We start from the raw sequence: 25,414 nt of genomic DNA, 5'->3' as shown, positions 1-25,414 counted from the left end.
CATCAGCCTTGAGGAAAAAAATATCACCTCTTGTTGCATCAGCCAACCAAAATGTAACACTGTTAGCAAGATGTTAGTTTCTGTCGTAACCAGTTTAAAGCAGTTTGGTGGAATACAGTCGAATAGTTCTAATGGTGAAAGTAGACATTATTCTCTTAAGTATCTGATCTCACCCCAAGTTCCCCTATATTTAATAAATAAGCAATTAATTTTAATTCATAATATTAATTATAAAGAATTCTAAACTTTAGGATTTTATACAGTGAGAAAGCAATTGAGATAAATTTTCTGGGAGGCACCTCACACCTCCCCTGTATCCCCTCTGCACCTCCTCTGGGGAGGCGTACCCCACAGGTTAAGAACCCCTGATCTAAGGAGATAGATCACAAAATTGCAAGTTAAGGGATTTTCTATTCTCAGCTCCCCTAAGTAACCTTATGGAAGTCACTTAAATGTCAATATCTGTATCCATAAAATATCTATTGATAAATAAACTATTTTGTTTCACATAACTCAGCATTTGGCAGCTTTGATTTAGGTTCCGTAAGTAACGAAGGGCAGTCTATGTTAAAGGCAATGGGCTTGGAGTCTATTTTCTGACTCAGCCATTGACTGTGTGTGACCTTGGACAACTTACTGAATCTCTTTGCATCTCAGTTAGTTCTCCATTCACAAAACAGAAACACAACAGCATTTCCTTCCTCCTTTTTGCCCGTTAGAGTGAAATATTATGACTGGTGCTTTGCTGGAGACCAGACAAGATAATGAAAATAGTTCTTCTGGCCTTAAACTCTAGGGATGAAGAGTACAATATTAATTTCAGCTACTACTATGCCTTTTCTCAATGGAAAAGTGAACACTAAAATCTTTCTTACAACCTATTGAGGCTGCATGTGGGAGTCTACCTGGTTGCTGCCCACGCTGTACTTACTCTATAGACGAAAAGAAGGTTTCAAAACTATGAACCAGGCATCTTTCACAAATGCTATATTTGTTTTTAAAAATTAGTCAACCAAAACTGGAGCACCTAAACTTGTTGCAGCAGATGTGACTCTGAAAGTTTATATTGAAACATGGATAGTAAGGAGCATTAGTTATTCCTCTTTTATTCATAGTCCATCCCTTCTGCAAGTATTACAACTTGATTTTACAAAGCAGTACAGATCTGATTTGCCCAGACTTAAATAAATTAAGTAATCAGCAAGAAAGTTATATTTACATTTTCTCAGTGATCTCTGGAGGGATGTGGTTTTCAACCAGTGTGTTGTGATACACTGATATGCCATGAGAACTGTCCAAGTGTGCCACGAAATTTCATCAGTTTCCCCTCCCTGCCACTCTTTGCAGAGCCACTGCAGGAGGAAATTGATAACCCTGTCCCAGCTGCGCCTCAAGCAGCACTCCCCTGACTCCAGTGGGCTGGAGGGGAAGGAAGGGGAGGGGGGCCTGCTCTCTGGAGCAGCCTTGCCCCCCCGCCCGACTCGCCCATCTTTTTGCACACCAGTAAGTCCAGGTTTCTCATTAACCTGATAAATTGCTATTTACTCTACTTTGGTCTGATCCACTGAATTTAGCACTGATCCACTGAATTTCAATTGTTTATCAGTTCAATTTTTTAATAAAAATATTGTTACAAATATGAAATTCACAACACAAAAAGGTGAAATTCAGACACCTGAACTGAATGTTGCATGTGGAACAGATTTAGGGCTATGAATAGTTAGAAATAGTTAATTTGAGCAGGTTTTGAAAATATGTCTGTGCTCATGGTGTATTTTGTGTAGATGTGAAACATTAATGAATTTGATTTTCGTTTAGCTTGTTGTATGCACTACTATGTTGCAAACCTCTCCAGTAAGACCAACAGATTTACTGGAGCATAAGCTTTCATGGACAAAGACCCACTTCGTCAGATGTGTTTGCTCATGCTTCAATATACCTCTGAGTCTATTAGGTGCCACAGGTCTTCTCCTTGTTTTTGCAGATACAGCCTAACATGGCTACCCTCTGATACCTCTAGTAAGACCTTAATAACAGTAAAGGTAAGTAAATGTGATGTTCATGAGCAATCAATTCAGCTGAAATTTTTATTGTCTATATTTGAACACACATGTTCAGAGTCACATATATGCTGCAGCAACTTTAGGTGCACCGTGGAATTGTTTGTGTCACTAAAGTGTGCTGTGTTACTGAAAAATTTGGGAACCACTGCAATTAGGATTATGTAGCATCTATATCCAGCACCAGAGCAGTGCACACACATTAAAAAGATGCAGTCTCTGCTCCATGGAATTTCCATAATCAATTAAAAGCTCAGTGAAAAATTATTCTAATTTTTTCCACAGTAATTTTATTCTTTGTGAATGGTTTAAATCTCACATTTCATTTCAACAAACTCTGTTGATGTCTGATTATTGGCTAAAGGAATAGATGACCTGATCCCAACAGAGAGCTCATTTTAGTTACCAAGAGTCTTTCCCATGTCTTTGATGTGGTTTGATCCAGACCCTATGTAATTTTCTAAATCAAGCTTTCAATTTAAATCTTAACAGACATTCTCCTGTAAAATACACTAAGGCCTAATCAAGCTTTATGCCTCTTGAAGTTCTGTAGGTTTAAAAAATATAAAGAGAGAGAGCATGAGAGTTTCCAGTAAAAACCAACCACAGCAAAATAAATGAAGTAAACCATGGGTCTCACGAAAGAATTTAACTGAGATGATTAAATAGGTTCCCTTTTACTTTCAAAGACCAGGTCCTTCACTGCACTGAGGTCCAAAGTGAATAATGCAATTCTCTGGTCTGGTAGGTTGATGCTCCAACCTGAAAGCTGAGGACCGTGTAAAACAGACTGGTGAGAAAAAAGCTGGATGAACTATGACGGAAAACAAATTAACTGACAAAGGTAGTAACAGCTGAGCAAGGTTTAATAAGTCTGCACAATATAACCCCTGCCACTGGTTAAAGGTATCTTGATAAACAGCAGATTATGCTACAGGCCTGAAGTTGTGCACTCAATCAATAATAGCAATAGCTGCAATGAAAAGACGAAGGAAGTGAATGCTTCTTGGCAGCTTGGAAGCTATCCTGTCACCGTTCCCAATACTAACTCATGACCAATGAATCACAGCGAAATTAAAACTGTATTAGTGATTGTATTTTCTGATGAGAGAGACTGAGAAGAGAAACAGGCTGATACAAGCTGAGAAAGAAGCAGAAGACTTTGAAAGTGTTGCTGACAAACACACAACCCTAAATGTATGTTCTTTAATACCATGCCTGTGCTAAGTATTCATTTTTTTTTGTGATGGGATCCAAAAGAAACACTGGGAACTCAAGACCCACATTTAAAAATATCACAGCTGTTAAAATACATAAGTAATTCATTGTAGCAGGACTTCTGCTTACCTTTCGCCACCTAATCACGAGACAGCAGACAAATCTGATTCAAAACCACCACTTGCCACCAGACACAAATCCCTCTCCTTTCCCCAGCACTCCACAAGGACTTGCTCAAGTCACATTCGTTTGGCAGCATGTCAACAGATTCAAGAAAGGTCAACCAGAGAAGAGAGCACTGCAAAGGAAAGGCCCTTCATTTATTACTGGGAGGGAATCCATCTCAAGCACCTCTGCAGCCCTAAGGCAGGAACTGAGAGAGTCTCGTGAGGGGGTGCACAGACCAAAAGTACCACTTTACATTCTACCAGTTAGCTTAGAGGCAGAAACCTCAAATCCAAGGACATGGATCAAATGAAGATCTACACCTTCTACACCTCCTTTAACTTTAGACAACTCTCCATTTATTCCATAATCCAGATCAAAACAGACCACCTTTTGGCATCCCTTTAAAAAAATCTTGCTACTTCTCTGCTACAGAGTCAGAAGTTATTTTTAAGTTATAATAAGTTATTATAAGTTATTATTTATAAGTTATTTTTGTCCTTTACCACTTTGTGGGCAGAGTGTTTCAAGTACACGTGCTTATACATGTTTTGTGCAGGAATGGATACTTAGTTGCTTAATGTAGGTAAAACAGAACTGTAATAGGTTTTTAAGTGGAGTGGGGAGAAATACTCCTAACTGTTCCTTAATGGGGCACAGCCAACTCCAAATATAGTCAAGAATTTTTTTTTCCTTTGAAAAAAGATCACTTCAGTTTCAGCAATTGCTCCTTGGTACTACACCATCCTCACCACATCTTTATTTTTCCACATTCCTATTTTTAAGAAATATTTCTCTTCCTTGCTGCTGTCTGAATTTCTGACCAATGACAAAAGAAATTGTCCAATATGCGACATAAGCTGAAAAACAATTTTCTCCTCTGAACCCTTTCAAAGATAACTGAGGTGTTTCTCGATCAGGAGTCAAATGCACTCTGTCAGGCATGTATGTTTCAAGGTGACTGTGTCCCTTTAACATGAGAAGAAAAGGAAGTAATGGAAAAAGGATTATTTTCCCCCTTCTACTTATTGAGCCAATCATCAAATGTTAGAGGGGCAAATCACTGGGGTACTGCTGGCAATCAAGGACTTGTGACCCCATAGTTCTGCATTGGTCAGATTTTTAAAGGTAACATACATATTATATCTTATAGAACTGGAAGGGACATTGAGAGGTCAGAGTCCAGTCCCCTGCCTGCAGTGCAGGACTTATAATCATCCTGACAGATTGTTTTTAATCTAGCCTGCCCCAGGCTCTTGAAAGCTCCCCTGCATGGACTGAACTCAGCCCTGGGTTTACAAAGCCGATGCGCTAACCGCTGAGCTATCCCTGCCCCTCAGTGTGCTACCTAAAGATGCAGATTGGTGCCTACTGGGATTCTAGTAAGTATCCAGCCACCTAACTTCCGTTGAAAACAAATAGGAATTGGGTACATACATACTTCTGAACCAAGAAGGGGTGAGGAGCGGAGGTGGCGGGGCTGACGCAGTTGACAGGCTTCTGGGCAAGGTGTGTGGTGGGGGAAAGCTCCCAGAAGGGCTGGGGCCTCAGGCAGAAGGGGCAGGCTGGGGCAGCCAGCCCTCAATGTTGCCTGGAATGTACTACACAGTGCCCCCACCTCTACAGGCACCCCCCCAGACCTGCCTGGAGTGCACCATGCAGCGCTACAGAGGCAATTTAAAGGGTCAGGGTCTCCAGCTTCCACCTCTGCCGCGGTAGCCCTTTTGAATCTGTAGGCCCAGCGGCAGCTGCCCCATTAACCCTGCCCATTGGCAGGCCTGCTTTTGAGAATTCTATCTGGGCACGTAATTACCAGTGCTTTCTGTGTGTCGGTACAGAGCACCAGTACCTCGGTCACCCCAGCCCTGGGACTGGCTGGTGGGAGTGTGGCAGGGAACCAACGGAGTACTGGAATCTCTTGTTATTTTAAAAACCACTGCCAGTTACCATTTAAAATCTCCCTCTTTAGAATGAAGATCTATAATAAAAGTGCTGCTGAAAACATATGGTTGAATAATAAAACTTAAGATTTGGCTTTATATTATTTTTCCTGCAGTCACACTTAGGAGCACTAGACATAGCATCTGAACCCCATTGCTATAAGCACTGCACAAAACATCTGAGGGGTGGGTTTGGTAAGTTTTCTCCCGATATTGACTTTTATTGTTAGAATAAATCTAAATGGAGGAAAAATTCACGCTGTAAAGGATTTTTGTTTTCAAAGGTTATCCATTTTTATTTGCATTTCAACATTTCCAGACTGATATGTGATTACATGAATCTCCCATAATGACTTTCTTTTTGAAAAGAAATTTTGACTAGTTAATGATAAAAATATACAAAATGGTAACACTGTAAATACGTACAGTGAGCCTCCTAGCACTGTCACCTAAAGTTAGGCTCAGCAAGTCTATATATAGGCCTTTAAATAAAAATGTCCTTATTTTCAAAAGCGCAGAAATCAAACAGATTACGTTCACGTCAGTGCATTTGGTAAATAAACTTAACAGGTCTTCCTCGTGACTGATGCTAAGAATGGATGGGGTACTGCAGCCGCTGGGGATGTACTGGCCTTTTTTTCTAGCACTATCACAAAATATTCAGTCATCTGTAAGAACCAGGTCTATCTGTCATCTCAAGTTACATGTCTTATCTCCTAAGAGGGAGTGGTCTAAGCTGGGGCTTAAAGTGCTTTTTATTATGATCCTCCAGGGACAACTGAATCAGCATAAGTACTTGTCCAGCTGTAGGTTATAAATGCTATGCATGTGCGCGCACACACACACTCACACCCCATAAATAATTTGGGTCCGATTCTCCTCTTGAATCGGTATCAATAGTGAGGCCAATGGAATCACAGTGGTATAAAACAAGTGTAAGAGGTAAATTAGGTTTATACACAACAACAGTGGAATGGTGGTCAATCTGAAGCATGATGGAACATGCAAGATTAAGTATCCATGTCCTGCATAAATATTTACTTCTGGTGGAATTGTCTCCCACTGCCAGAGGGAATCCAGCCACTGAATCCCAGCTCTTTGAATCCTCCAAAGCAGTGATGGGCAACCATCAACAGCGAGTGGACCACATTAGTGGCCTTCCATCTCAGTGAGTTGCAGCAGCCCACAGCTCACTGGGGTTGCACCTGTGGCCCACAGATCACTTGTCTGATGCCCTCTTGCACTTGCCTCTTCCCCACAGAGGCAATGGAGCTCTGCACTTCTTACTCCTCCCCGCCCCACTGATCTGCACTCTGTTCTCACTCGTCCCCTTTTCTCCAGAGCTTGAACAGCCACGAATCAGCTGTTTCCCAGCATTCCAGCTCTGGGAGGGAGGGAGAGGAGCAGAGACTAATCAGGTGATTCACAGTGCTCCAAAAGTGTTGGAAGGGAGAGGGAGTAGGAAGAAGTGCAGGGCTTCACTGCCTCGATGGGCAAGAAACACATAGGAGAGAAGGGGCAGACAGGGTTTGCATGGACTGCAGGTGGATACCTAGTGGGCCACATGCAGCCCATGGGTTGCCCATCACTGCTTCAGAGTCTGTACAGACACCAGACACTGCCCTTGTCTTAGAGCCACTGGGAGAGTTCATGGGGTGAAGATCTTCTGTCTGGCACCTCTGCCGAAGAACTGCAATCATATGCCCCCCTCACGTCCATCAGTGCCTCTTCAGACACTTCATGGAGCTTAAAAAACACACCCTCCCCCCACACAACCTCTTCCCAAGGCCCATCCAATGATACAAGCCTTCTGGGTTACCTCTCTGAAAGGACACAATAGATATCACTTCTACATTCTATGCAACGCCTGTGCATTTTAACACCTTTTCATCTTTAATCACATAAGAAATACAGAAATCCTCAGGAAAAAAAAAATACATCCTAGACATATACTCCTCCCCAGTTTCTTCAACGAACCAGAACACTCGTTGGGCTAGGGCCATGCAGCAGTGTGTGATCTGTGCTCTGAAACATGGTGGTCCCTCTATGGCCCAATTTTCTGATCTCGGATAGACCACACTTCGTTCTCGCCCCATGTGTTCTTGCACATATCCACCAGCCCGGCCCAAGAATACTCTTTAAACTCTTGCTTTGTCAGTTATTTCTATTGGCGTAGGCAGTTCTTGAGTTCTTATGACCCAGCACGGTCTGAAAAACACAGGAACAGCCCTGCGAGCTCATGGCAGGTTCCACATTTAATTAGAGGCTATGAAAGCATAAATGTTTATAGTAACAAGTGCCAATCATCAACCAGAATTCATAAGCTGTATGGACAGAGCCCTCAAATCACCACAAGTGGCCAGCTAGTCTTTTCCATATAGCGCTGAGTGGCACGTTGTGCTAACACCCTCAACTCTTACAGGTCACCATGACAAACGTGGGCATGCTGCACTCCTCAGGATCAGGCTCTAAGTGGCAATGCTTCAGAGTCCATTGTGCCATGACAAAAGATTTCTGAAGGGTTGGTCTACATAAAAAAGTTAAAATGAATTAAGTAAAGGTATGGCGCATCCTGCTGCTGACGCTCTTCCGTGCTTCAGGAAAGGCTCTGGCCTGAGGGAGGCAACAGGGAAAAACGCCCTTCCTGTTGCTTCACCTCATCTTTCCTCCTTACAGTGCCTTTCCCCACTGCCTCTCCCCAACATGTGCAGCTGTGCAACAGAGCATAAACCCAGCCTGCTTATCAATGTGGCATAAAGCTACGTATACACTTAACTACACTACCCTGGCAGCGACATACAGATGTAGTAGTAGTAGTAAGCCCCCTCCACTTCTACATCTTGGAGCATAAGCCACTGATGACCATTCACCGGTGTCCCCTGTCTTGGGTGATCTTTTCCAGTTCTGACCAGGTGTATCCCATCTTTTTGGTGTCTGCCTTCTGGTTTGTGTGCCAGTTATTTCTTGGGCACCTTCTCACTCTGCCATGGCTGGTCCCCAGCCCAGATGAGAAAGCAAGAGTGTTGGGTGTAAGACTGGCATACCCCCCACTCCCACAAAGCAATCCCAGGTATAGAACCACTGATGACAGTTCAACAGATTCCACTCATGGAAAGAAAAAGGCCCTCATCTCAAGGGAGTATTACATGCTGTAATGAAAGCTGGATGTGCAGATGTTGCCTTGTTAATTTTCCTGAGTGTTCCTGTGTGGACAAGCCCCTAACATGGCTTCTTGATAACTAATGAAGTCTTCAAATATAAACAGTTCTCAAAAGCACAGGCTCAGGGAGTAAGATCAGCTTTAGTTTATTCAGCCATTATTCAGATTTATAGGCTATTTTTATAATACAGTAATAGGTTTAAAGTATTATCTTCCTCTGGAAAATACAGATTGTTCTATCTAACTGTTCAATCTAAAATACCAGCTATTTTAAAACTGAGCTCTGAGACTATTAATGTAGCTTTATTATATTCTCTGCTACAAACAAGGTTAAAGGAGAGCTTCCATTTCTTTACATAGGCCAACAACACGAAAATGAATTTCACTAAACCACTTTTGCCTTTCAAAAGGCTTAACATTAATGCTTTTAACTTAATAAAACCATCAATGTCAATGTGGAAAGCTAAAACTAAAAAAAAAAAGACATTTGTTAAGGTCACTGAAAATATACCCCCATTTTCATCTAAAATCATATTTTTTCCCAAAGGTTCAGCATCTCAAAAGCTTCACAACCTAGCTCTTTTAAAAGTACAGTGTGTCTGAAGCTGAACTTCATTCTTTGTCATTCCACATAATGTGTTTGCATGCATTCCGTCCATTTTTCATTCAAGACAAAGTAATGTTATGCATTAGTAACTCATGGTTTTATTTTGCAGTGTGAGTTGAATGGGATAATGTTGAGGAGACATACCACCTTGGACTGTGAATGTCAAGTCTCATATAGGATGTTAAGCTGGATCAGGCTTATCCGTTACAAACTTGGAAAACCCAGTATGCTATGTGAAGTGGTACTGGTGATTCACCAGGTGAGAACACATCTCTTTCAAATCAGTACTACATCTATACTACACTGGAGTAATGTGGCTACGGAATGGCAGGAGGTGCCAGGTTTTGACTGATTATAAAATGCAGGTTAAATCAGTCATGGCCTTTGAAGAGACATGGTATTTTTACCAGGTCAATGTGTTAGTTCCAGCGCTTGAGCCAATTCAAACTTGGAAACTTTTACTTCACCTATTTAAATTAAGCAGATAGCTTTAATGGGAGAAGTTATCTTTCACATTTCTTCTTCAGAACTGACTTATGAAAAGGAAGGCACCCAAAAAAATCGAAACGAAAAGCAGTCAAGTAGCACTTTAAAGACTAGCAAAAGAGTTTATTAGGTGAGCTTTCATGGGACAGACCCACTTCTTCAGACCATAGCCAGACCAGAACAGACTCAATATTTAAGACACAGAGAACCAAAAACAGTAAGCAAGGAGGACAAATCAGAAAAAGATAATCAAGGTGAGCAAATCAGAGAGTGGAGGGGTGGGGGGTGGAGGTCAAGAATTAGATTAAGCCAAGTATGCAGACGAGCCCCTATAGTGACTCAGAAAGTTACATGTGTTAATGTGCCAAATTTGAATATAAAAGCCACCTCAGCTGCTTCCCTTTGAAGAATGGTGCGAAAGTTCTTTTTCAGTAACACACATACCTTTAGGTCATTAATAGAATGCCCCATTCCATTAAAATGTTGACTAACTGATTTGTGGATCTGGAGTGTTTTGATGTCTGTTTTGTGCCCATTAACCCTTTGTGTAAGGGAGTTAGAAGTTTGTCCAATATACAAAGCATCTGGGCATTGCTGGCACATAATGGCACATACAATGTTAGTAGAGGAGCATGAGAAAGTGCCCGTGATTCTGTGAGTAACCTGGTTAGGTCCAGTGATGGTATTTCCAGAGAAGATATGTGGACAAAGCTGGCAGTGGGCTTTGTTGCAGGGAAAGTTCCAGGACTGGTATTCCTGGGGTATAGACTGTGGCTGTTAGTGAGGATCCTCATAAGGTTGTGAGGGTGGGTGGGTGGTAGTGAGCCTAGACAGCAGCAGGGTCTGTGGGCTTGAGAGAAAACCAAGCTGGCAAGCACCAAAAATGGAGAGAAAGAAAAGTCAGAAGCAGCAAAAGCTATATGAGGCTTGATTGCACTTTCCACCCTCCCCCTGACACCCGGTCCTGAAGTTCCTAGCTGCATCTCAGCGTCCCAAGTGTAAGTGAAAGTGAAAGATAGGGCACAGTGCAGACTTAATTCAGTTTTTGTCACGTGGAGCTTCACACAGTACATTGATGCCGACTTTTGGAATGATCTTATAAATCCATCACAGGAGAAGGAAAGAAAATGCGAGCAACGCTGGGTTCAGTGCAGTTACAGACGATTGTCACTATGAAGCACTGCGGCCCAGTGGATGCAGCGCTTAACTGGGAATCAGGAGACTGTGGTTCTACATCTGGCTCTGTCAATATCCCTTTGGGTACCTTGGGCAAAGTCACTTCTCTTTGCATCTCAGCTTCCTCATCTGTAAACTAGGGATAATGATGCTGTCCCCCTTAGTAAATCACTTGGCTATACAGTGCTTTAAATCAGTAGAAAAGACGGGTATTGTTACTAATAAGAGTGTTCAACACCTAAGGCTAAACGATTTCTTGTAGTAATATGCACTGCAAGACAAGGGTAGGGGGATGTGCTTTTTACCCAGGAAAAGAGAAGTTACTCACCTGTAGTAACAATGGTTCTTCGAGATGTGTCCCCGTGGGTGCTCCACAATAGGTGTCGGGCTCGCCCGGTGCCACAGATCGGAAATCTTCCAGCAGTTTCTCCTGGATCGCGCATGCGCCGGCACGCGCCACTCCCCTGCGCACCCCCGGCCGCGTGCACGATCCGGTCCCCACCAGTTCCTTGACCAACCGCCTCGGATGCTCCTGAAAAACACTAGACAGAGATCCGAAGTGGGGAGGATGGGCGGGTGGTGGAGCACCCACGGGGACACATCTCGAAGAACCATCGTTACTACAGGTGAGTAACTTCTCTTTCTTCTTCGAGTGGTCCCCGTGGGTGCTCCACAATAGGTGACTACCCAGCAGTAACCCAAGTAAGGAGGTGGGTAATCGGTTTATGTGCAGCTCGCCCCCGAGAGGACTGCTGTCAACAGACGGGTATCCTCTCAGAATACCCAAGGCAGGGCATAATGCTTGGCGAAGGTGTCATAGGATGACCAGGTTGCCGCTCTACAGACGTCTGTTAACGCCGCCACCGCCCTGGTGGCGTGAGCCCTGGGCGGGGCCAGCAAAAGAGTCTTTCGAAGTTCGAAGCACATTGTTATACAGGGCACAATGTGCTTCGAGATTCTCCGGGAAGAGAGACCTTCTCCTTTTGACCCAGGACCAAGAGAGACTAGAAGCCTGTCCGTCCTCCAGAAGGACTTAGTTCTGTCTGTGTGGAACGCCAACGCCCTCCTCACGTTTAGGAGATGCAGGCGTGCCTCCTTGCCAGAGCTGTGAGGCTTCAGGTAAAACGAGAGTAAAACTATTGGCTCGTTAAGATTGGACTCCGGAGAGACTTTTTGGAACAAAGGCTGGGTGCAGCCTTAAGGTTACCGCCTCCTTTGAGAATACTGTGCAGTGCGGCGTTGCCATCACTGCCACGAGCTCACTCACCCTGCGGGCTGACATAGTTGCAAGGAGGAAGGTTGTTTTTATCGTAAGGAAACGTATGGGAACTGTGGCTAATGGTTCAAAAGGTGGACCCGATAGCGTGCTGAGCACCAAGCCCAAATTCCACAATGGTGGAAGCGGTTTCCGAGGGGGTACAGGTTTACCAGCCCCTTCAAGAACCTGGTAACGATAGGATGGGCGAATACCATGGGCCCTTCCTCTGTATGCCGAAAAGGCTGATATAGTGGCGAGGTGGAGCTTTAGTGAGGATAGAGAAAGCCCGCCTCTCTTGAGGTCCAATAAGTATTCTAATATTACAGGTATAGGAACGTCAAGAGGAGCTAACTGCTTGGCGGAACACCAGGCTGTAAAACGAGTCCATTTGTGCTTGTAAGTCCTCCTGGTGGAGGTCCTTCGGCTACATTCCAGGACTTGTTGTGCTCCCTCCGTACATGTGCTCTTTAAGGAGCTGAGCCATGGATTAGCCATGCTTGTAGGTGCAGACCTTAAGGGTGCGGGTGCACTATGGACCCTTGAGCCCGCGGGAGTAAGTCCGGCGCCACTGGTAGAGGGAGCGGTGGGCGGTCCGACATGCGCAGAAGCAAGGGAAACCATTGCTGCCGATCCCAAGCGGGACTATGAGTATTGTGCGAGCTGTCTCCCTTCCGACTTTGTGCAAGACCTTGTGGATAAGCACTGCTGGGGAAATGTGTAAAGTAGGGAGCCCTTCCATGAAAAACTTGAAAGCGTCCCCCAGGGACCCCTGCCCCACTCCTGCTCTGGAGCAGTGCTGGGGACACTTTTTTTTTTTTTTCTGATGTACTGGGTGGCAAACATATCGATCTGGGGAAACCCCCATGTACGAAAAATGCACTGTAGCAGATCGGAGCAGATCTGCCATTCATGCGTGATTGCAAAGTGCCTGCTCAGCTGGTCTGCATTCACGTTGTGCACACCCGGCAAGTACGAGGCTTTCAATGTTATGTTGTTGGCAATGCACCAATTCCACAATCGGAGTGCTTCCGCACATAGGGCACGGGATCGTGCTCCTCCTTATCGATTGATGTAGACCATAGTGGAGGTATTGTTGGTATTGAATCCCGACTACTTTGCCATGCAGGTAATCTCGAAAATGTTTGCAGGCGTTGAACACTGCTCTGAGCTCCAGTATGGATATGTGCAGTGTCTGTTCCGCAGGGAACCATAGCTCTTGCGTTACCTTGTCGCCGATGTGCGCTCCCCATCCCATGTGGGAAGGCGTCGGTAGTAAGAAAAGTAGAAATTTGTGGTTGGTGAAAAGGCACCCCCACTAGCAGATTCTCGGGGTTTTCCCACCATGCCAGGGATCTGCACACCTCTGTTGTGGGTGACACCACCCTGTGGACAGTGTGGGATGGCGGTTTGTAAACGCTTGCCAGCCAATGCTATGGGCTTGACATGTGCAACCTGGCATTCTGTACCACAAATGTCGCTGCCGCCATATGGCCCAGCAGCTGTAGGCACGGTAAGATCAGCACCGTGGGGCTGTATGTAATAACTTGCACCAGCGAACTGATTGCACGGAAGTGGGCATCGGGTAGGTACACCCTTGCTGTGATAGAGGTTATGCGTGCCCCTATGAACTCTATATGTTGTGTGGGTTCGGACTTCGACTTGAGAGGTTGATGACTAGGCCCAGCGAAGAAACGTGTCCGCTGTGACGCATATCATGTGTGAGACCTCTGCCTTCGAGGTCCCTTTTAGCAGGCAGTCACCCAGATGTGGGAAAAATAAACACCCCCTGTCTGTGCAGGTAGGCTGACACCACTGCCAGGATTTTGGTGAAGACTCTGGGGGCCGAGGAGAGGCCAAACGGAAGAACCCTGTGCTGGAAGCGCTCCTGGCCGACCGTGAAGCGGAGGAAGAGTCTGTGTGCCGGGTGGATTGTTATATGAAAGTAAGCATCTCGTAAATCGAGTGCTGCAACCCAGTCTCCATTGTCCAGTGCCATGAGTATCAAGGCAACTGTGATCATCTGAAACCGTTGCTTGCGCAAGTAACGGTTGTGGCCCCGAAGATCTAAGATGGGCCTCCGGTGTCCCGTTTTCTTCTCCGATAGGAAGTAGCATGAATAAAAACCTTCCCCTGGAATTATTCCGGCACTCTTTCCACCGCACTTGTGAACAAAAGATCGGTCACCTTGTGCTTGAGTCTCGCCTCGTGGCAGCGCCCCTGAGGTGAGGCCTGGTGGGAGGCTTCGTTGGTGGAAGCGACTGGGAGGGGATCGCGTAACCGTGGCTATGATCTCCAGTGCCCATATGTTTGTGGTGATCTTTTGCCATTGCGAGTGGAACGGTCTGAGGCGATGATGGAACATGAGATGAGAGTGGCATTGAGTGAGGGTATTGATAGTGCAGCCCCCAACATACCCATCAAACTTGTTGCCTTTGAGGCCTGACCCGAGGGCGTATGGCTTTGTTGAGAATGTCGCCTAGGGGTTCTGTACTGTTGCCGCTATTGATAGCGCCCGTGGCCGTAGCCCCGTTGATATTGAGCACGCTGTGGTTGTAAGCGTGGCGTCTTTGCTAAGGATAAAATTTTTCCCTCCTGTATGGGGGGAGTATAAATGCCCGAGCTTCTAAGTGTAGCTCTCGAGTCCTTACTGGAGTGAGGGACTGAGTCGGCTGAGTCTGCAAAACAGCTTTTGTGTATCAAAGGGAAGGTCCACGATCTTCGCCTGTAGGTCCCTCGAGATACCCGACGTCTAGGGCCAGGATTCTCTATGCATGACCACTGCTGTAGCCGTTGAGCATGCCGCTGCGTCTGCCACATCCAGGACAATCTGGACTCCCGTCTGCGATGCTGCGTAGCCCTCTTGAACAATCGCCTTTAACACCGGCTTTTTGTCTTCCGGGAGTGAATCCTTGAGGGGAGTAAGCCCGGAGTAATTATCAAAATTATGGTTTGCTAGGTGTGCCCATAATTTGCCATTCTCAATAGCAGGATAGGAGAGGAATATACCTTCCTGCCAAACAGCTCTAGCTTCTTAGCACCTTTGTTTGATCCCCCGATTTGTACTGAGAAGCCTTTGACCTCTGCTGGGATGACCCAGCCACCAAAGAATTTGTTGTGGGTGACTGAAGAGGAACTTCATGCCCTCTGCTGGGACGAAGTATTTCTTATCCGCTCTCCCATTTGTAGGCGGAACAGAGGCCGGAGTCTGTCATATAGTAATGGCTGACTCCAGAATGGCTTCGTCCAGCAGAACAGCAATTTTGGATGAAGCCGGGGGTCTCAGATTTTCCAGGAGTTTGTGATGTTTCTCCTGCACCTGTGCCATTTAAATGTCATGCGTGAAAGCCACCCTTTAAAACAGCTCCTGAAACGGTTTAAGGTCATCCCGGGGAGAGACATCCCCGGGGGCCATGGCCTCGTCTGGGGAGGATGAGGAGGAACCCCTAAGGTAAACCTCCCTCGAACCCTCGGGTTCCCGCAGGCAATGACACACTTGCTCGCTGGAGGATTGTGAAGGAAAGTCTCGGGGTTCTAAATTTAACTCCCCTTGAGACAACTGTGTTTCCATCCCCGATCGGGAGCGCCCACGGGGGTATTGAGCTGCCGGGGGTGGGAACCTGCCCCTGGGTGCAGGCTTGTGGTTTATCTGTGTCCAGCCTGATAGGGACGACCATGGCAAGGGTCCGGAGATGGAGACCTGAACCACTCACGGGGTGTGTACCCCCGATGTCTGGGAGAGCAAGACCTCCACGGTGACACTGATAGAGGTGAAACTGGCTTGTGACAGTACTCCAGGGGGATCCAATCCCAGAAAATGGTGAAGGTGGCCCAAGCCGTGGTGACATCGGTTGGAGGAACAGAGAAGGCGGTTGTTTTTTTCCTTTTTCCCCGATGGGCCAGTAGAGACACAGGCCTTTGGTGCGGCGTGTGTATCACAGGGGGAGGGCTTGGTGCTAACAGCAGCGCAGCCCTGTCCAGAGATGGACTGTGGTGCCAGGAATCTCGGCCCCGCTGTTAGCACCGCGCTCGGCACCATCAGCTGCGATGCTGCGCGGGTATCCCCCTCTGGTGCCCGCAGACTCCGTGCCTGGCACCCCTGCAACGCTGGTGCCGCGGGGGTCTGTGCTGCCTCTGACGGTGCCGCCGCCTGAGTATGCGGCCGGTAGCTGTGTGCTCCGCTCGTCCTGCTCACTGCAGATGCAGGGCAAGGATCGAGCCAGGGAGGGAAGACGGCTGGTAGCTGTGTGCTCCGCTCATCCTGCTTGCTGCAGATGCACGGCAAGGATTGAGCCAGGGAGAGTTCCCTCCGTTTCTGTACTGAGGGTGGGGGTGGGGGGGGGGTCAGAGCACAGTGAGAAACGCGGCCGGGTAGCCTGCAATTCCCACAGGCGTCGGATGCCTTCGCTATGCCCCACGGAGGCCAGCATAGCTTCACAGTATGACTCGCTGTGTAAAAACCTGAAGAGGCCATTGTGGTGAGTCCTTTATTGTTAAGAGAGTACTTAGCACTTAATCCGTGCCTTTCCTCCTCAAAGAGTGATCACCGGCCTGCAGCAGCGGGAGGCCTAATGGCCTTTCACATCCGCTCTGTTCTTCTCCGCTCCTCTCTTTTTCCTTTTTTTTTTTTACTGGTATTCTCTTTGTCTTTGCTTTCTCTCTTCTTTTTTTTTTTTTTTTGTTTAATAACCAAAAAACAACAAATTACACGTGGAAAAAAACCACTAAGTAATCTGACTCTGGCCTTAGCCTGAGCAGATTCCGTCTGCAGCCGATGGCGGTTGAGAAGGAACTGGCAGGGACCGGATCGTGCACGTGGCCGGGGTCGCGCATGGGGGCGGCGCGCGCCGGCGCATGCGCGATCCAGGAGAAACTGCTGGAAGATTTCCGATCTGCGGCGCCGGGTGAGCCCAACACCTATTGTGGAGCACCCACGGGGACCACTCAAAGAAGAAGCCAGGTTTCATTCAACAGTCAACACAGTAATATATTACTCCAGAGAAGATTCATCCTAAACAAATTTACTGCTGATATTAAAATGAAATGATTTTATCCAAACGCAGATATGAAGGAGGACTTCATGATTGAACTAGTACAACAGACTGTGCAAACTCAAACATCAAAGTGAGTTAAACCATATAAAAAGGGCATATGCCAGTAGAGCCTTCGTGACATAAAAACTGTAGCCCATGGATCCTAAGAGAGCCATGAGCTAGAACAAAGATATAAAACAGCGAAAGATGTGATCACCTTGAAACAAAGTATAGCGTCAATTCTGCATTGCTTTACTTCATCCCTCTGCCTTACTCATTCTACTTCAATTAAAGTGAACGGGGTCACCCGAGGGCAAAAGAAAGCAGAATCTGGCTTCTAGAATTGAGGAAGCATAGTTTTGCTAGTACCCTTCTGCAATGTACTATAATGCCTAAATATGTGCACATATAATTTGATTATTTAAAAATTAGTGAATTAGATTGATACTTTATTGCACTGTATTGGATTATGGATACAAAATGGGATATAAAATTAGGGCCTGTAAAGCATGAGCAAGCACTCTGGAGACGTTAGATGCCATACTGAATCTGCACATGTGATTTTTGGACTGTTTTAGGAATAGCAATCACATATGCTCAGTGAACAATGCTATGAATTACTTCTGTTAGTGAAAAACTCCCCTTTGAGAGCTGCATGATGGATCTTCACTGACGTTAAACTTTCCCCACAGACACAGAACTTCCATGGATGTCATCAACAGCCACAGAAAGAAGCAATTTCCATGGTGAGTATAAGTTACTCTCATATCAGTCCAGGAAAAAACTCTGCTCAGACATACAGACTCCTACTTCTTGTATTTTGTTCTAAAACAGACTATGTTACAGTTGATTGTGAGCAAGCAATACAGATAAAGGAAACTGTTTCCACTCAGCTTTTTATCATTGCTACCTGAACAGTAACTTCAATATTAGCACATGGAGAAAGTAATTGGGGTCCTCTTTATGCAGGTTAAATCTCCCAAATCCAGCAGTCTCTCGTCCAGCAATGTCCATCCTCTAGCAGGACAATGGACCCTGAGGGACCAGAGAGGTCCACAGAGGAGGGGCCAACGAGACCAGCAGCAGGAGCGCAGGGCAGCTACAGCTGGTCTGGTGGTAATGGAGGGTGGGTAGTAGCAGCCAGGGAGCCTGGGGCCAGGAGCAGCAGCAGGGAGTAGAGGTTTGGGCTAGTAAGGTGGCAGCTCAGCGCTGGGGCCAGGCGGGAAGCTGTGGCCGGGAGAGCGCAGGAAGCTGTGGCCCAGAGAAGCTGTGGCTGGACCAGGAGCTGATGGGTGGAGAGCCTGTACCAGGGGGGAGGGGTGGTCAGGAAGCTGCAGGAATCCCAGGAGCAGGGGCTGAGGCCAGTGGGAGTGGTGGAGAAGGGGGCAGAATTGACCACCCTGATCCAGCAAAATCCCTGGTCTGGGACCACTCTGGTCCTGAGGGTACCAGACCAGGAAGGCTGAACCCGTACTTCTACTTCACTAGTGTGATAGGTAAAAATTAACCTGCATGGAGGGAGTTAAGTTCTGTTATCAGGAAAATATCTTTTACTCAGTTATCTTTCAAATGAGGAAAACAAGTCTCTGAAGCCAAAATTCAGAACGTCCAATGAAAGGTCTTCCGACATTAGAATTAGAATTTGCTCTGCTCAGACTTTCAGACGCTCCATGAGCTTCTCTCACCCTCTGCTCTTTTTCCCTTTTTGGGGAGCCAAGTGATTATGTGATTCATCAGCATTTCCTTCTGGAGATCAAGCTGAACACCCAGCTTAGTCTTTGCCACCTTATCCAATGTCAGCACTGCTTTTATGTGGCCGAACTCAATGGGGTTTTAATCTTCAGGTTTTGAAGGATTTTGACTCATCCTTAGATATACAGTAAACTCTTTCATATCTGGCAGCTCCGGCTCAGGGAGGTTGCTGGATATTCAAAAATTCTGAATAATAGAGAGTGTACCTAGCAACGCACAACACTAAAGAAAAACAAGATTAGATCTTAAGAAACAAACAAAAATGTATGCAGAGTACCTTATTTATCAACAGTAATATTGTACACTGTAAACTTATACTATATTTGCTGTATTTATTTGTATTTCCTTTACTATACTGTACTTACTGAAAACATAACTAAAATTTACTTATGGTTAAAATGCCGGTTGTTTGAGAGGGGTCCAGATAATAGAATGCCAGATATGAAAGAGTTTACTGTACTTTTAAGCCAAAATTTTTCAATTTGGGTGTTAAAGGTTAAGTTAAGCACAAAAGCCATGCTTGGGCATTTAATTTAAAGAAGCCAGATTTTCTGAGGTACGGAGAGTACTTGCATTTCCAACTGACGTCAAGAATGGTGAGTACTCAGCACCTCTAAAACCACGATCAAGGCTCCTCAGGTGAGGTGCCTAAAAACCTCAGGCACCCAAAATTAGTGTCCACATTGCTCCTGACAAAATTACACTTAATGCTCATAAGCAGAAGGAAACAAACTAAAACTTCAGATTTATGAGGCAGTTTGGGATTTCACTTGCCTCATATATGTATATTGAAGCAGGGACTGTTTCAAGCACCCACTTTATGGCAGAAAGAGAAAGGACAACAACCGAACAATAAATCCATGTTTCCCATCAAACTGCATGGCTCCAAACTGACAGCATCTTCTGTATTTTGTGCAAGAGACACCTTGAACAAGAAATAGCCACCACTTAATAAACACAGTAGTTACATTTGGAGAAAACATGCCCTTTTCAGTTCACTGTATTCTCGGTAAAGTGAAAGGTTAGTACTGAATTCAAAGCCAACACCTCAGCTGCCATTACATATAACAGCATATCAATAAAACTGAATTGTCAAGTAAAGTAATGGGCTGTAGCAAGCACTCTGAACAATTACTGCAATTATGCATAGGCTTGTGCTTCACAAACTATTGTCAAGGATTTGGAGTGTGAGAACCTTCATGAGTCTTAACAATCCATTAGTATTGGGGGTGGCCGTCTTAGTCTGTATGTGCAAAAACAAGGAGAAATCCCGCGACACCTGATAGACTAACAGATTTATTGACGCATAAGCCTTCATGGGCAAAGACCTGCTTTGTCAGATACATGTGCACATGTGTCTGATGAAGTGGGTCTTTGCCCACAAAAGCTTATGTTCCAATAAATCAGTTTACAAGGTGCCACAAGAGTTCTTGTTGTTTAAATAATACATTAGATTTGGACATGAAAGTGACACCAGAGCAGTCAAAAATTAAGGAGTAGGTTATGTATTGTTGAAGTGCCTTTGTAGACATCATACTCCCACTGCACTAATTTTAATTCTGTGGTTATAATTCAGTTTTAAACCTCTCAATGCAGTCATTTAAAACTTGTCAAAAGTAAGTTGGACTGATAAGAGCACAGGGTGCAGCTGAGGTTAACTGTAGTCTCTCCTCACTCTGGGTCCAATTTGGCAGCCCTTGTTTATAGAGAGCAGCACGTTACTCACTCAAGGGTCAAAGCAGATTATGAAGCTCACCAGCTGGAATGGCTGTTGTCACAGATCTTGGTGTTAGGGGTGAGGGAGACTGTGGCAGGGTGGGGCCAGGAGAGGAGAGGCAGGAGTAAAAACAGAGCAGAGATGGAGCTGACAATCAAAGTGGGAGCAGATGAAGAGTAGGTTGCCCTAACTCAATTAGGGCCAGCTGATCCCACTCAGGGCTACCTTTATAAGCCCTTCTCCACACAGGGCAAGCTGAGGGTGGTTAAGGAGAGTTTGGAGACAGACAGAGATAGATGAACACCAGAGACCACAAAAGAGGAGATGAGCTTCAGTTACCTGGGGGCGGGGGTGGACTGCCCCAGTCCAGGGGGAGTCTGAAGCTCAACCAGAGACTGTGAGAAACTGGTCAGCTGGAGAAGCCAAACAAAAGACTTGCTGCCATGGATACCACTAATGGAAGGAGGTACCATGGGAAATCATCTGGAGAAGTGGCCCAGGGAGAGAAGCTGCAGGGGCAAGGCTGATGGGAGTCAGCCCTCACTGGTAGCAGCCATCCAGGGTCCCTGGGTTGGAACCTGGAAAGAGTGGGTAGGCACTGAGCTCCTCCCAGACTGCCCCCTGTCCCACGCAAGGGTAAGGGGGTTCACATGGTGGGGCCAGTGGACTTAATGGAGGACCTGAAGTCCAGGAATGAGACTAACCCTGCCACAGAGACTTGCACCATCTTGAGATGACTGGATGAACCCACCAGACAAGGTTGATGACAAAGAGTAAGCATATTTTAAAGGGTTTTCTGGCTCACAACTAGTCTGACAATAGCAGCTGCAGTGGGTGGAGGAGAATCATCACCCCAGTTTCCACCAGGATGTATAGATGTAAACACCACATAAAGGTACATGGTGGGAGATTCTTCACCAGAGTCTTTAGAAATGCCCTAGGGAAATGCTTCCCTATTAGAACACAAAGATATTTCAAATGGGATTATAAGCAAAAGTGATGCATTGTGCACTTGCAGAAGAACATGGGAGGAGGGTGGGGTAGCATCAGCACTTATTTCTTCCCCACTTCCATTGGGAAAGACATGGAGTGGGAATCTTTAATTCTTCCCTCTCCCACATTGCCCCTGCAGTGGAGAAAGCAGGTGATTGACTACAGTCTCCTTCACCGCTCTCCTCTAAGGGAGGGAAGGCAACAGGAGCTGGTATTTCCTTTCTCCCCTTTCAAGCAAGGCAGTGGGTGTCTCTTACTGTTTGCCCATTGTCCCTTTCTTTAGAGGAGATTTCCCTAAACATGAATCTGAGGAGATTCCTTCTTCTTTCCCTATCAGGTGCAGTTGCTGGTAGAAAACAATTCTTCCTCCAAGCCAGAGAAGTGGGAGCTAATTTCCACTTCTTTCACTCTTGGCTTAGCTTTTGCTTACTCTGCAGGTAGCTCCTTTGATTTCAAAGGGAGTAAGTCATCGGTCAGTCTGAGGTTCTTGTTTTCTAACTCCTCTTCAGAGGCCAGCATCAATATCCAGAGTGCCAAAATTTCAAGACTTAATTAAATACCCAAGTGAGACTCCTGCCTTGAACATCAGTGCCAGCAACCAGCCACAAATCCTTTTTTAACCCATTAGGCAGTTCTTTTAAAAACAAAATCAACACACGCGGTCTTTTAAGAAAGTTGTTTGTCCTTTTGTCCAGAGTAATTTCACCTAGCAAAAACAAATATTAACTCCCTCTGCAGTAAAAATGGTGAGTACTCAGACTGGCAGGGATAGAGCAAATAACCATTTCATTTCAGTGAGAACTTCACAGGAGTCTCGGTTCCCTTGGGAGAAAGAGTTATAATGTTGCCAGAGACTGAAGAAATTAGTTGGCTTTACCTGGAGACCTTTTTCTTCTATTTTCCTCTGGAGTATCTGAAGGCATTTGGTGAAGTCAGTGAGGTCTTGATCTGGTGTCGCTATCAACTCACACCCCTTGCAATAAAAACAGGAAATGAAAGAATATGAACCGGTCAATTGTATCTCAGTTCAAGACCCGAAACAAACAAACAAACAAACAAATAAATAAATAAAAAGGGTTTCTCTAGTCATTTGCTGTTTTTATGATATACACCATAACTATGTAGACTGGAATGTATATTGGTTTACATCGTTCTTAATTAAATGAACAGGGGCCCACTTGTCCAAAAGTTTGTGCTCAGTGATGCAGAATTACGCTATGAACTGTAAGGTGCAGAGATGATGAAAACCTAAGCCTATACCTAACCAGATACACTAGTTACCTTACTAAATTCAGAGAGAACACTTGAGAATCTGGATACGCCTGTCTTATGTGCTGTATTGGATTGATGTCTTCCTAAACAAGAGTTGCAAATATATAGCTCCTTGTAGGATTAGATTCTTTTCCATTGGTTGCTCCCATGCTTCAACTGTAACATTTCTTCAATATGCTGTAGCATTGTATAAATGAAAGGCCACAAAACATCAGCTTGCTGAAACTAGTACAAAGTTGTCTAAGTTAATTTACAATGATTTAAAAATCAAGCTCCTTACGCTACAGTAAATAATAGAGAGAGAAATGTAAGAAAATGGAGCAGAGCAGAGTTCAGATTTCTTAATTCACAGCTGAAATAATTCCTAAGCCTCTGGCAAAGAGCTGAGCAAGGAAAAAGTAATGTCTACCATATAAAGTCACCATTCAAAGAGGTTTCAAGGATACAAAATACCCATATGGCATCATAATTTACAATAAGAACTATACTTGCTAGATTTAGAGGTTCCCTTACCTACCACTTCAAGGTCTCCTTAAAAGCTTCCTGCCTCTATGTCGGTCTGATTCATTTTGTATTTCTGCCCTACACGGTACTGACCGATAAGAAAATTAGGTTCTCAACACTCAAAATATATTAGCATCTAAAAAATATTGCATACAATGTGGGTAAGGCAAATAAATACAAATCTTGTCAAGTTTCTCCCCCACCTCCATGGTTAAAATATAGGGCCAGAAACACAAAACAGGCAGAACTCACTAGTGCAAGATGCAAGCAGCACTTACTTACTTGTCTATAGCAAAATGACAAATCCACACTAGGAAAGCAGGTTAACCTCTTAATTTTCTCACTGAAATGTGTTTTTTTTCCTTTTTTGCTTAAAACTGGAGTTTCCATATGAAAAAACCAAATGGCAGCAAACTAGTGGGAAAAGAGTGGAATCTGTGAGAAAGGGTTGGAGGCCAAACCAGTTTACTTGAGAACAAAGTGATGTTTTTTCTGACATCTGATAGTTTAAGAAACACTGCTTTAGAGTACTATGTTCTGCAGAACACTGGTGTTCCATGCACATCTCACAGGTGTGCCATGGGCATATGCAAACCAAATTCAAAGTTCTACAATAAATAAACATGATATGATGATACTAATAGAAAACACTAAAACAAATTTAATTTCCTCATGTTGCGAGAGCTGTAGTCTTCTGGCAATACAGAGAGGTTCACTAATATTGTGCTAACCTTCCCCATCCTCTAATCTTCTATCTATATGGAGGCATAGCAACCAGCAATGACGTGTGGCTACATTGTCAGTCAGCTGCTTGATGTCAGCCACACTGTGTGAGGCACGTTCACAGCTGGTGCACATTAAAATAACATTGTTTGGTGTTCTGCTGTCTCAAAAAGTTTAACAAACAGTGCTCTTAAGTTTAGGAGCATTATTAGGGTACCTACCACTATGACAACATAGAAATTGGTGGTGACTTAGCTCCTTGAAGCAACCATAATACATATAGTTCACTATGCTAACTAGTCCCAGATGGCATTGTCACCTCACATATTGGAAGAATGGTTTGAGGCATTTTGTTTGCAAATGTCAGGGCTGCCTCCCCATTCTGAGCACAGAAGATACTTACTTAAATCTTTGGACTCTGAGTGGAGCATAAGGCATCTACATGTCTCTTCCACTTCCTCTCTGTGTTGGGAAAAAAAATTTAGCTGTCTCCAGCAGTACCCCAATTCTTGTCCTTCAGTCTCGGTAGATCTTCTTCATGTTGTCTGAGGTCTTCCTCTTTTGTGTTTTCCTTGACGGTTCCATGCGAGAGCTTGAGGACTATGTTGGATTATGGTTTTCTGAGCGTGTGGCCTGGCCATCCTCACTTTCTTCTCTTGATTTGAACTTCAAGTGGTTCTTGTCCTGCTCTGCTCCAAAGCTCCTCATTTGTGATGAAGTCTTGCCATTTGATGTGAAGGATGTTTAGGCATCTGTTTCAGAATGTCTGTAGCTTGTGATTTGAAGACTTTTTAGTAGGCGAGGTCTCTTATCCATACAGGAGCATACTTTGCAGTTTTGTCTTTGCAAATATTATTTGTGAACTCCATATGGGACAAAGAGTCTTGAACGCAGCTGTTGCTTTCCCTATCCTGGCACTGATATCCTTGTCTGTTCTTCTATATCTGCCCATAATACTCCCCAACTAGGTGAGCTGCTCCACATCTTCCAGGTCATCCCATCCCAGTGTAATGGTGTTGTTGTTGGACTGGTTGATCCTTAGGCTCTTGGTCTTTGGGTCCTTGCCCACAAATGCTTATGCTCCAAAAAATCTGTTAGTCTAGAAGGTGCCACAGGACTTCTCCTTGTTTTTGTAGATCCAGACTAACAGGGCTACCCTCTGATACTGGTCTTTCCCTTGTTAATGTTCAGTCCAGTCACCGAGGCAGTCTTGTCTAGTGTTGTGACCTTTTCTTCCATGCTTTTTTGTCAGTGTGAAAGGAGGGTGACATTGTCAGCAAAATCAATGTCTTCTAGCTGCTTGAGAAGTGTCCACTGAATGCCTCATTGATGGCCATCTCTTGTCCTGTTCAT

General features: G+C 44.9%; 1 protein-coding gene across 3 annotated transcripts in view; it reads right to left on the bottom strand.

The window, feature by feature from the left end:
- TPK1 (thiamin pyrophosphokinase 1) overlaps positions 1 to 25,414 on the bottom strand; it is a 501,862-nt gene that overhangs the window by 180,059 nt on the left and 296,389 nt on the right. For 2 of the 3 annotated variants that reach the window (XM_074988056.1, XM_074988057.1), the window contains exon 6: positions 22,440 to 22,535. The exons of the other annotated variant lie outside the window; for it this stretch is intronic. In XM_074988056.1, coding sequence (XP_074844157.1) covers positions 22,440 to 22,535 — 96 coding nt within the window. The remainder of the gene's footprint in view (positions 1 to 22,439; positions 22,536 to 25,414) is intronic. 3 annotated transcript variants of the gene reach the window in all.

This window comes from Carettochelys insculpta, chromosome 2 (genome assembly GCF_033958435.1).
Source record: "Carettochelys insculpta isolate YL-2023 chromosome 2, ASM3395843v1, whole genome shotgun sequence".
Classification (NCBI taxonomy): domain Eukaryota; kingdom Metazoa; phylum Chordata; order Testudines; family Carettochelyidae; genus Carettochelys; species Carettochelys insculpta.
This window is presented reverse-complemented; position numbering and strand designations above follow the sequence as displayed.